A 13,620-nucleotide genomic window follows, 5' to 3' on the forward strand; every position below is an offset into this window, starting at 1 on the left:
TCATAACTTGATCATTAAACCTCGAAATATGGGTCAATAGTTCATAGCTTAATTCATTTATAAAGAGGTTAACTGGGAACTGTTTTAAATCTTTTTTTTATCATATTGTTGAATATATGATTGTTCAAATATTTTTTTAGGCAAGAATAAGTTATTCTTTAAATGATTTTTTTACAGCTTGAAAACTTCAAGAAATGTATACACTATTTCGTGAGTGTTACTTTAATTTATGAAATATTTACACTTCTTCGAAAAAAAAATAAAGAAGTCTGAAAACCAAACTGTGTGAAAGGTTTTTTTCAATTTTTAAGGGGCATAGCTATTAAATGGACGCACTTTCATTGTAATAAAAGAAAACAGAGTACCAATGTACCCCGCGTTGCACATATTTTATCTGTTCTGTCCAAGGACAATAACTAAAAAAAAATTGTTTTGTTCTTTAAAACCTTTTTAAATTATCTTACTAGAGAGTGAAGACTTGAGGGCAAATTCTGATATATTTAATATTTCCAAAGGAAACTCATTAAAAATATTTGATCGGGGCGAGTTGAAAAAAGGTATGGGGCGACTTGTCTGTCTTACTTCCGATTCAAAGCGAAAGTAGGATATAATCAAAAATGTGTTCTGATGTTTTCTTGAATGTCGTTGCATAGCTTAATTATTCGCAGCAAACATGTAGAAAAGAAAACAAAGATTTTAGACCTAAAGAAAAAATGTAGGTTAAAACAGAATGACATCATACATATAACGATATATGAGCATATATAACCCATATAATACATTAGTGTCTTTTGACAGGTTAGTATTGCTGTACACGTGTGGGCGTGGCTGGACACATACTTATCTCTTTTGGGATTCTGATTTTCTGCACTCAAGAGTGCATAAGGGGCGGCCTAATAAGAAAATTGGAAGTTAAAGGAATTAAACAAATAAACACTATTTTGCTTGTTTTACTTAATGTTGAGTGAATTTATCAACTCTGATATTAGTCCGAGATTACTCTGACGTCCAACGGCTGTTTTGCCAGACAAGCTGGGGCCGTGGGACGTCAGAGCTCGTCCCATATCAAAAAGTGGATATTTGCCCGTCCAAAATAGATGCGCTGCTTCGTCGCTTCTGGTGCCAACGGACGGCCTTGGAATTATATAAATCGGGTATCAATTTGTTCATTTTTCATTTATCTCTTCATTTATGTAAGTTTCACCTACCTGCCACCCTTTATTTTCTCATATTTAGACAGTTTTCACAGTGACCCACCGATTCTGGCATTTTGACTTTCATTTTGAAAGATTGTCATGTGATCACGAGAAAAAAGTAAGGCACAATGGACTATGGGAAATTATGTATGCATATGACCCTAGGTCAATATGAATATATAATCTAACACCTCGCTCATTTACGATGCAAGCAATGTAAATATCCGAGAGCTTCCGAATGTTATCGTGGTTGGCACTAAATGCTTAATACCGATCTCCTGTAAAGGAGGTGAAAAATCGTGGTTGGCTACTAAATGTTAAATATCGATCTCCTATAAAGGAGGTGAAAAAAGTATAAATATTTGCATATTTGAGTCTCGAGGTCGCAAAATCTCTCGTAACATTTGAAAATAAAAGTAAAAATGTCTGAATCGATGGGTCACTGTGAAAACTGTCTAAATATGAGAAAATAAAGGGTGGAAGGTAGGTGAAACTTACATAAATGAAGAGATAAATGAAAAATGAACAAATTGATACCCGATTTATATAATTCCAAGGCCGTCCGTTGGCACCAGAAGCGACGAAGCAGCGCATCTATTTTGGACGGGCAAATATCCACTTTTTGATATGGGACGAGCTCTGACGTCCCACGGCCCCAGCTTGTCTGGCAAAATAGCCGTTGGACGTCAGAGTAATCTCGGACTACTCTGATATAATCCCTTTATTATTTTACTATCCATACACAGGCACTTGACTCTGAATAAAATCACCTATATACCTTTATATAACATAACTGTTATATTAAGGTAAAGATGTAATTTTTTCAGAGACAAGTGTCATTGTTTTGGAAATGTTTGAATAATAATTTCCTGTTCACATTTATATATACAGGTTGGACTCGGATCCATGTCTGGATTCAAATCTAGTCTCTTTCTTAAATCCACTACTAATTTCACTTCATAATAAAGTGTTTTGTTTGAAGTCCTTATTTGCTCTCTGAAATGGACCTTCTCTTCTCTTCGAATTGACATCCCTTTTCTGTCCCTGATGGAATTCAATTGCACTTCTAATTTTGGTCAAATTAAAGGCATCTTATATTTAACGTCTTTTAAGGAATTAATGGATATATTAAACGCTTTTTTATGGAATCAATAGTTTTAAAATATCAAACACTCTTTAAGGAATCGATATATAGAGAAAATAAAGAAGAGCAAACAAGTTTTGCATACTATTATGAATGTGTCATGTATCTAAGAGGTACTTGATGAAAACAGATAAATAGAATGATCATTGAACTTTTAAATAAGACAAAAAGAAAAACATTGCTGGTTCACATAAGAATCAAGTACAAAATTCAAGATAAAAAAGGGGTTCTAATTTAGTTTACTGGTTCAGTATATATTTAAGAAATAATTCCTTTATGCCATGCTCTATGCTCATTTTAACATGGGTAGGCATTATTAGCATGATATCATTATTTCGATTATAATAGGAAATTGAAGAAATTGAAACGCAGCCATTTTGATTTGATGAAGCCAAAACGTTGCAGAAAATCAAGTTTCACGATAAAAAAAATAACAGATACATGTAAACTTACTTAAGATTGATTTTATTTATTTTCTAGCAAGCAATACCAACAAAAATGTCCATTTTGATATCCAGCTTTGTTCAAAATACAACTGACGTTGCAATTTCAGTTGTGACGTCAACCATGTGCAAAAAGAGGTCTCTTGCTTTCTATATCATTAATTTTTTGTTTAAGTATTGAAAAATCTTAACTTGGATGAGATGTCTACACAGATTTGATAGGCTACATTCAGTATAAAATTTAAAAATCATAAACACAAGTGAATTACTAAAAAATGTGTGCAGATAACAGTGACCAAAAAATGGAAAAGCAAAAAATAAATGCAATACAACTGTTAACTTTAATTGAACAAGACAATACCTGTCGCCAGTATCAAAGTTTTCTATGTGCAAATATTATATAATGTTTATGTAATCTGCTGTCATTGTTGTCTCAGTGTCATTTACCTAATATCCCTAATACCTGACACATAAAACAAAGTGGCTAAAACAGATACACCTTACAAGAAAACATCATAAAAATATAAATTTGAATAAATTAAGAGTTATTATGTAATTAACTGCTTTCATCAATTTAGTATAAATCATACCTTAGGTTAACTTATCAGATTTTATATAATGTTCAATGTATAAAAAAAAATTTGAAAGCCTGATTAAGATTGGAATCAAACTATTAATGAGTGTTTCCATAATATTCTGACTGACACTAATCTCTGAAATGTAGATATATATTGATGTTTCAATGTTTCAATGTATTTTTTAGTTAATTTATAGCCTTGATAATGTAGGTAATCATGGCTAATCCAGATCAGGCCAGATATGCAAGATGTCGCCTTGTACTTGGTGATGTACTTACTCAAATAATGAGAGAGTACATGGAACAGTCTGGGACACAACCAGCTTCAATAGAGCGTTCCATTTTAGGAAACAAAACTTTCAGAGACCGTCTTAATCAAAAAGAGATGAGTGTTATACAGACCCTTCCAACAGCAGGATTCAAAAATTTTGACATTAGCCTTATGTATAAAATAGCAAGAAATAAGAGTTTTTCATTGCTGATTTCTGACAAACCAACCCGAGGATGGGGAGCTAATCCCCAGCAAAATGAGTCTACAGTTGGAGATAACATGGAACGTATTAGGTTATGTAGAGATGATATCTCACATACGGCTGATCCATCTTTACCAGAGGTTTATTTCAATGATCTATTCTCAAAATTTATAGACATAGCTCGAAGAGCAGAACAACATCTTCAAACTAAAAAGTTTGAACATAAAATTCTGCAATACCAAAATTGTATTCTGGACAAAGAAATGGAGGATAAGTTCACAAAGATGGAAGAAGAATACACACAACAGATAAAAGATTTAAAAAGTAAGAGTTTGTAGGATATGATTAAGTCTTAGCTTGACAAAAAAAATATTTCTAAAAAATCCACTGTGGATTCATAATTCTTTGTAGGATACTCTTTCATGGATTTAATGGATAGAGGCAAATTACAAAATTGAAATGTTCCCAAGACTGCAAATTTTTCTATAGACTTGTGTTCAGAATTGGTAATCATGGTTAAAAATTTGAAATCAAATATCTTCTAAAATATATTTTTTATACACCTGTCTTACGTTTGTCTTAGAGGTTATGTATTATGGTATACCCTAGTTGGTCCCTCCATTTGTCAACACTTCGAACAATAACTCAAATTTGCAATTTCATGAAATTTTAACACTACATTAGGATTGACAAGTGAAAGCCCCCTTTTAATTTTTCATATATAGTGCATTAATTACAATATTCTTGGATTGATTTCCTCAAAATTTTTCGCTTTAGTTTGAATTGATAATAGAAAGCTCCTTTTAGGTAAATTTTTCGTATGTACCATAGCTTGAGTACTGGTATGTTTGGATTGATTTACTGGAGACTTTATGTAGTTGTTGGATTTTGCATTTTTTTCAGTTTTTCATTCCAGAGTTATGGGACTTTAACCATCAGATTAATAATAAGCGATTTTTTACTTGTCATGCAATTAGCTCAGGTACGCTTGGATCAAATTACTAAGAACTTTAAACTGTATTTGGGATTGGTGAATGTAGACTCACATTTGATTTTTGAAATTTTTCTGGTTGTTCCAGAGAGTTATAGGACTTTTAACAGTATATTTGACACAATATTTATATGCCTAAGGATATTACACTTTATTTGTTCTTGCAACAATATTAATATGCACATGTACTCTTGGCACAGCAGTGACAGCTGCTTATTCCTCCTTCCACAAATGTCCCAAATTTACAATCTGCTATGATTTAGACAAACAATTAAAATATGATTTTATTTTGTTTCAAACATTTATAAAAGTGGAATATTGAAATAATATTTCTGTATAAGCAGTCAGTTTTGTTAAATTTTGTCAAAATAAGTCCAAAACAAGGCTGATTATTGGCTTGCATGTCAATAATTCAGTCTCATTTCAATCTGTATTCATGTGACCTTTGATTTAACCTTTTATGGAGATGGATTGTGCATGTGCTCAGTATGTACATACAGTGATTGAAAAGAATGTCAACTGAAAAAGTGATTCTAAGACAGGTTTATTTTTCGTGGGTCATGTACATGGTTTAAATAGTGTCCTGTCAGGAATGCACACACAAAATGTTGATACTTTATAACAATTAATGACATTCTGTGTTGTTTTCTATGGAATACTGTAGTTTTGAATTACATTTTAGTATATATCAAATCAAATATGAGAGTTTTAGAAAAGGACAAGCTTCACTTTTGGAGTCATGTGGCCTTGAATTTTAACCTTACTTTGTAATGAGTTGTAGGGATAAGACGCTGGAATAGGTTTCCAGCTTCATGATATATGATAAGGTCTTAATATTATTAAAGATGAAATATATGACAAGCTTGTTGATTAAAAATCATAAGTATCTGAAACAAATCAGATGTCAATTTTTTCCACAGTTGCGATTAAAGCCACTGTCATAAATGCATCATGAATTTGTCAAACCTATTTATCACTACAGATACATTATTAATAAAAAAAAATCTGTTTGATATTCAAAATATATGAAAAGTGTGTGGTACCAGATGTCTCAGCTGTGATCAAAGAAAATAAGAGGATGTGAATATCTAATGTCTTGAAAATTGTTGCTTTAAAAAAAGACTTGTTGGATTCACACAACATTTTTATTTAAAGTGACTGTGCTAGGTCCAGCATTTTAATGCTGAAATATTACATATTTTTATCAGTTTAAAGAAATGAATGGATAGTTTAAAGATGTTTTGAAGTGATTTAAAATTTCTCCTGTGACCAACCATACATTTTAATGCATCTCCTATATTCTTGACATTCAGAATTATTAGAAACCCAAGTCAAGACTGATTTGCCTTTAAAAGTTTACATGGACCAGTCAACTCAAACAGTTATTGAAGACATGAAAGCTAAAGGTCTAACAGAAGGTATAAATATTAATAAGAAAGAGTGATTTTTTGATTCTAACATATTTCTGATTTAAGAAGTGATGTGACAAATTGTTGTGATACATTTGCATCAGAAAATGTTTATGTCATTATATGGTTTTATCGGATTTAAATATACATGTAAATCACATTTGGAGAGCATAAAATCTACACATTTTGTAATCTGAAAAGGCAAGGTTTAGAGAAAACAAGACCTGAATACTTAGCCATGTGAGCAAATGTGAACATATCTCAATATAAACTAAGAATACATTTAGCAAGGGTAAAAGTAAGAACTTATAGCTTAAACACATTTTAATTCCAGGATCAATGAAGTCTACAATAACATTCACTGGTATAGAGGATGCCCAAGAAAAAGCTGATCTCCTAAATTCTCGAAGAAATGATATAAGCACTGAGTCAATTAAATTCAAGTATGCTGAAGAAGGCAGTTTAGTTTTATTTGTGGAAATTGCCATTGGTTTGCTTCAGAATGATAGTTTACTGCACAGAGAAATGGAAAGTTTCATTCAGCATGTATTTGAAGTTGCTGATTTACAATGCTTTTCAACAGAACAGTGCATTGCTTTCTTCTCTATCCTTGAAGGTATGCTTCATTTGTTGATTGCCATTAAAAGAGAGTAATCAAAATTAAGACATGATTGACACATATCTTTTTATTCAAATTGCAGTTTTAGGGGTTTTACACTGCTTTCATGTCCTGATAATATTTAACAGGGTTTTCAGAAGGAAACTCTTGATTATAAAAATGGTGAAGTATGGTGGGCTGCGGTGGGAGGAAGCTCCCCCTGGAGGAAAGTCCATGTGAGCTATTGCAATCACTTGATGTTCATCATCGTTGTCCATAGCCTTTAATTATTTAGGTCCCAGTTTTTACTTAAACCTGGCATGACAAAATGTTAAACGATTCAAATGGGAAAACCAACTGCCTGATTTATTCTTACAAGAAACAAAAAATACAAATATAGCAGAAAGCAAACAACGACACTAACTGAATTACAGACACATAAAGAAATAGGGCTCAACCCTCCCCAAGCCTGGCACAGTGGTGTAACAGCACAGCATAAGAACAAACTAAAAATCAGTTTGAATTGGCTTGTCTTGTCACGGAATAGAAGTTCCTTCATAATATAAGTTCCAAAAAGAAAAAATATTCTGGAATACTATTTCCACAGGAATAAATATTACAGTATATGTTCCTAACAGAATAAATGGTATAGAATATTTGTTCCAACAGGAATAGAAATTATGACATTGTTTATAACAAAGTTTCCAGTGGAACTTCTGTTAGGCGGAACAAATATACGTTGACAGTCTCATCAGAACTGCAGGATGCACAAAAAAAAACCTAACAAATTGGCGAAAGACACAAAGTACAAATCTAAGAGTATTCACAGTTACTGAAGGTAGTTCAAAGCCAATTTCAACTTATAAATAAAACTTGTCTTCCCCGTCTAAAATATCAATTAGCACATAGGATCGATGAGTTTACATCTAAATTTGTGGGCTCTATAAATTACACTCTAAATATAAGGCTGTAATATCCTGGTTATAATATGGTTTCTAAAGATACAGCCAAACTTCCAAACTAAATTTACTTCTAAAATAGAGTAATATATACTCCATACATTTACAGAAAATTGGGAGTCTGCATCAGATGAAGACAGTTCAAGTCAAGATGAACCATTAAAAGATCTTGTTTTAAATGTTGAAATTAAGAAAGATGCTCTTTTATCTGAGGAATCCTTATCACAAAGTGTTCAACATTTCCTAGGGAAGGTTGTATCAGGGATGAATGGTCAACCAATAACACAACAACAAGAAATAACAGCTGTTATAGGAATACAAGAAACAGGTATTATAAATAGAAAATAGAGTAGACTAACCGGGGACAGTGGTGTACAACAACATAAGAACAAACTGTAGAAAGCAGTTGAAAAAGGCTTTACTCATCAGACCAACACAAAGCTAAAAAAAAAAACCACTGGTAACTTAAAAGAATAAAGACAAGGTACTAATTTTAGAGTACTCCCAGTCAATGTTTTTTTTTAGTTCAAAGCCAATTACAACTTAAATAAATCATGTTTCCCAGACTAAAATTATACCTTGATATATTGTATAAACACTTAGTCTTGTCTTTTGTTGAAGATTCTATGTTGTCCTCTAGGTGTATTTCAATTTTTTATGCCCCCGCCGTAGCGAACAGTGCATTAAGTGTTACCCTTGTCTGTCCAGAACGTCCCCAAAATTGCTTTCCGTTCTGTAACTTTAGTTTGCCTCAACGAAATGTTATAAAACTTATACACAATGCTTATTACCACAAAACACAGATCAAGTATGAAATTGGGTGGCGCCATTTTTATTGTTCTTGAGTTATGCCCCTTTATAAATGGAAAAATTGCTAAATCTGTCGTTTCCGTTCTCAAACTTTAGTTTGTATCAACCAAATGTTATGAAACTTATACACAATGCTTAAAATCACAAAACGGTCTTAACTACGTGAATCCTGCATTTGTATGTGGAAGTTGACTCATGCATATTTACAAGCGGTCTGTGGTCCATAGACAAATTCTCCATTTATTGTGTAACAGTGTCATTATATTATTGTCCCATTGATATACATTGTATACCCACTATTTTCATACCCTTAAATAAACATTTAGGGGATATATAGGAACCACCCTGTCTGTCCATGTGTTTATCTGTTTGTTTGTCTGTCCATGTGTTTGTCTGTTTGTTTGTCTGTCCAATGTATTTGTCTGTTTGTATGTCTGTCCATGTGTTTGTCTGTCCAATGTATTTGTCTGTTTGTTTGTCTGTCCATGTGTTTGTCTGTTTGTTTGTCTGTCCAATGTGTTTGTCTGTTTGTTTGTTTGTCCATCTATTCAAATGCCTTGTAAGTGCAACTCCTCCTAGCAGATGATGTTAATAAAACTTTCCAAAGTTGTAGAACACTACCTGATGATGTGCTTAAAATTTTGTATGTCCTTACTCTATAATGAATTATGTAGTAATATTCTCGAAAGAGCAACCCTTAAAAATGGCTAAGCAGATAATGATGAAACTTTACACAATTGAAAAACACTACCTAAGGATGTGCTTAAAAGAACAAGACCCTGGTCCAACATTCTGAAGGGGAGATAATCAGATATACTATTTTAGTATACTGATATTTTTGTTAGGCAGGGGTATACTTCCATGAGTTTACTTACATTTTTAGTTTTAAGCGGGCAGTATTTAGTGACGGGGTCAATTTGTACATCAGTTTGTTTGTCCGCTCTTCCTTTGTCATGATCTATTTCATTTCCACTACTTTCCTGAACAACTCCACAGAGTTTTGTGAAGCTCTCTCAGAATCTTCCACACATGACATATTTTTGCACCTACTTTTTCATTTCTTTCTTCATTCTACTAGTTTTTGAGATAATTTGCATGACATGGACTTTGTCAAATCTGCACATAACAGTACTCATTTGTTCCTGCTTATCCTCTGAAAGCCCTGATCAGAAACTTTATCAGAAACTTCACCATATAATGTAATTAAGCACCTAATCTATTGTGTTTTTTTATCTGAATTATTTTTAAAGTTTTGTTTAGCAAATCATAGACTTTGCACAGGGAAAAGGCCGGTGTAGGGGTGTATCATTTTAGAATTACGGTCACAGTACCTCTAGTTATCAATTTATCGATAATGTGCTGTCACATACCGGTAAGTCATTGATTTTATATATATTTTTTTTTATATCTATAACAACTTCTTTCATCTAATGAGAAACCCAGGTTTCACATTTGCCGGGCCTGGCATGTTTCTTGAAATGAATGAAATGTTTACATAATTTTTTTTTCCTACAGAAACATACGGAAATTTTAATAGAAATGCTGACAGAGAAATGAATCAGGTATGTTTTACTTTAATTGAATGGATGCCATGTCTTGATTGTCCCTAAACACACAGATGGACATAGCTATGCATCTTGATTAGACTAGAATGTAAGATTTTCTTGCTTGTATATGTTGGTGAAATTAAAGGCAGGCTAAACAAAATAATTATGCAGCCTCAAATCAGACATCAACCACAAAAAAAAAATGACATTGGTGATCAACTTTTAAATCAACCTGATCCTTCAATCATTTATTTGCGTGTTTGCATCATAAAAAGATATACCACAAAACTAAAAATCCTCACCTTAGAACACTTGTCAATAGACAATAGGAAGACATATCAGGAATTGTGACACCCTTACATTGTGATAACAGAATTGATGGTATAAGTATTCCTTTAAATCAGTCTTGCAGGTCAAACTATATTCACAACCCATTTTGAAACACTTACTTCAGGAGAAAATTATGAACAATCAATGCTCTGTGTTGTGTTCCTTTGGAATTCAATCTAAGATGAAAAACTAGATCATTTTGCACTATACTTAAAGTCCAAATTACGTAAGTAACCCTAGAAACAATGTTATATTTCTGGGTCTGCTAAATGCTCAATGAAACCTCTTTCCAAATAATTAACATCTATTTTATCAGCAATCAAAACTAAGCATCAGATTTATCCTGAAACTAACTACTCTTTGGTGGTGTGAATTAGATACAAGTTGCAACCATTAGCACTGTGTGTTGCATTTGATGTGGCTCTCTCTTGATGTATGCTTGCAATTGGTTTTTGGGTTGGCTGATATCATACAATGAAACTTGTAGCTGTAGTGTGTATCCTGGTTTGGCCTATTTAGTTCTGAATCTGATGTGGATACCTAATAATACCAAAGATCTGTTAGAGGTCCACAGTGTGCAATTGTATAAACCATATGGCTTGTCATCTTGTTACAGAAATATCCCCATTCTAAACTTAAAGGCAGATTGAAAGAATAAGTGAAACTTTGTTTCATGAAAAATTGTCACATAGATACATGTATCTTGTTTTATAGAGGGTTTTGAATACTTGTTAAATATATATTTCAGGTTGATTTTTAAAAAAAAGTCTGAATTATAATAACCCGAAAATTGGTTTCCTTTAAGCAGTATGAATTGTTGTGATGTTGAATGAATCCACTGTAAAGTACTTTCACATTGAGTGATTTTTATGGGAATTGTTACCTTTAACTCATTTCTTATATCTGTATACATAACAAAATCTTATTACTGGAATCTTGTGAATTATGATTTATAGTGACTTTTAACACTTTAATGATAAACGATGGCCAGACTTATAGTGTTATTTTTTAGCATTCACATGATGCTAATGATTTAAAATTGAATGAGACCAGTGAAAATGACAGACTTAGATCCCAAGAAAACAAAGATGAGAATATCACAGTTATTCAACAAGGTCAAGAATGGATAAGGTAAATATTTGTCTCATATTAAATTTTATATCTAATGCCAATCGTTGTTACCCATAAGAGAAATCAAAACAAAACAAATGTAGAGGAATGAAGCAAAACATGTCTTTTAGTCTGATATTAAGTGTCTTTTCCATTCTTATCCAAGAATTAAGTACTTAATTTTTTTTCAAATATGTACATCCCATTCTGTGAGGTGCAATTTTTTGTTTAAGGAATATGCTTTATTCAAGTTGGGAAATTGGAACATAGAATTAAGTTAGTGAAATGTGGGTTTGAAATATATTTAATGAAAAATATTGATCTAAAGTGACAAAAATAACTATTGAAAAGTGGAAAGATTTTTAGGGAATGAGTTTCTGGAAAAAGGTCTTGTTCTTAATTTTCATTGAAATAAGTCGTTACGGTAATTACATAGTATATGTTGCATTGGATTGTAGTTATCTCCTTATCTCATAAGTTGTGAATTAAGTAAAAACTATATATAATCATGAAAATTACTTCATATTTACATGCTGATGCTGCTTTCAAAACATTACCAATCATACTCCTTTTCGATTTAAAATGAATCCTGAATATTGCTCCAATAATAATCTTCACTTACCTGCTGTCATTAATCAACAATACTGTTTCCTAAAAATATTTCTCAGATCATTTTCATGTGAAAATTCCACTTACTGTGAATCACATATGTTACAAAACTGATTTTTATAGTAATTATTTATTATTTTACTATGGGGCTGGAATGATTTGGGCTGAATCAACTTGGGGTGGGATCAACTTGGGGTCAAGTGAGCTTTTCTCATCACTTGGCGTCCGTCGTCCATCATCGTCAACTTTTACAAAAATCTTCTCCTCTGAAATTACTGTACCAAATTTAACCAAACTTTGCCACACTCATCATTATGGTATCTAGTTTAAAAAATGTGTCCCATGATGACCTGGCCTGCCAATCAACATGGCCAACATGGCTTAAAATAGGATATAGAGGTAAAATGCAAGTTTTGTCTATTATCTTGAAAACGCTAAAAATCAAGAAAATCTGGCAAGAGCAAAAATGTTCAGATTGATGAAATCTACTTAATGACCATTAAAATCAAAACTGTCAGACAACTGTTTATAGGAGTTATTGCCCTTAAATGAAGAATTTTGCACATTTTTTCATTTTTGCCTATTATCTTGAAAATTATAATAGATAGAGAGAAATTTTAAACTGCAAAACTGATCAGCAAGACAAGTGCTACAAGTAAATACATTGTTGAAATCCTCTGACGATCACTTATTGCAGTTATTTGCACTTTAATGACAGTTTTTACCATTTTTTGCATTTTTTCTCTAATATCTGAAAAACTATATTAGATAGATAGAAACTTAAATAAGCAAAATTGATCAGCAAGACAAGATCTTCAAATTAGTCAACTTGGTTGAAATTGTCTGATGACCCCTAATTGAAGTTGTTACCCTTTAATGATGATTTTTACCATTTTTTTGCTATTTTGCCTAATATCTGAAAAACTTTAATAGATAGTTCACTTCTTATTGGAGTTGCTCTTTGATTTTTACCCATTTTTAGTGTTCTGCATCATATCCTGAAAACTATTTTAGATAGATAGCCACTTTAGCAAAAATGATCAGCAAGATTGGATCTACAAACAAGTCAACATGGCCAAAATTGTCAGTCAACTTCTTATTGGAGTTCTTGCTCTTTCAGGATAATTTTTACCAATATTTTACATTTTGTGCATATTATCTTGAAAACTAATAGTGATAGATAGACACTTTAATTGAATAGCAAACATGATCAGCAAGACAAATCTACAAATATGTCAAATTTGGCTGAAATTATTTGAAGACTCTTTATAGGAGTGATTGGCCCTGAAATGAGAATTTTTTTACCCTTTTTTATGTTTGAGCAAAGACTAAAGAAGATAGATAGAAACTGTAAACAGAAAAATTTATCAGCAATACATAATCATCAAAAAAATGATTTTTGTCATAAATTCTATTCTAGTCTA

General features: G+C 32.0%; 1 protein-coding gene across 1 annotated transcript in view; it reads left to right on the forward strand.

The window, feature by feature from the left end:
* The first annotated feature begins 598 nt into the window (after positions 1-598).
* The window catches only part of LOC127730721 (uncharacterized), a 44,931-nt gene continuing 31,909 nt past the window's right edge, over positions 599-13,620 (forward strand). Inside the window, exons 1-7 of the mRNA XM_052239237.1 lie at positions 599-715; positions 3,572-4,157; positions 6,138-6,242; positions 6,568-6,849; positions 7,900-8,118; positions 10,116-10,162; positions 11,490-11,608. Of these exons, the coding sequence (XP_052095197.1) occupies positions 3,578-4,157; positions 6,138-6,242; positions 6,568-6,849; positions 7,900-8,118; positions 10,116-10,162; positions 11,490-11,608 (1,352 nt within the window). The 5' untranslated portion in view covers positions 599-715; positions 3,572-3,577. The remainder of the gene's footprint in view (positions 716-3,571; positions 4,158-6,137; positions 6,243-6,567; positions 6,850-7,899; positions 8,119-10,115; positions 10,163-11,489; positions 11,609-13,620) is intronic.

Source organism: Mytilus californianus, unplaced genomic scaffold (genome assembly GCF_021869535.1).
Source record: "Mytilus californianus isolate M0D057914Y unplaced genomic scaffold, xbMytCali1.0.p SCAF_2, whole genome shotgun sequence".
NCBI lineage: Eukaryota > Metazoa > Mollusca > Bivalvia > Mytilida > Mytilidae > Mytilus > Mytilus californianus.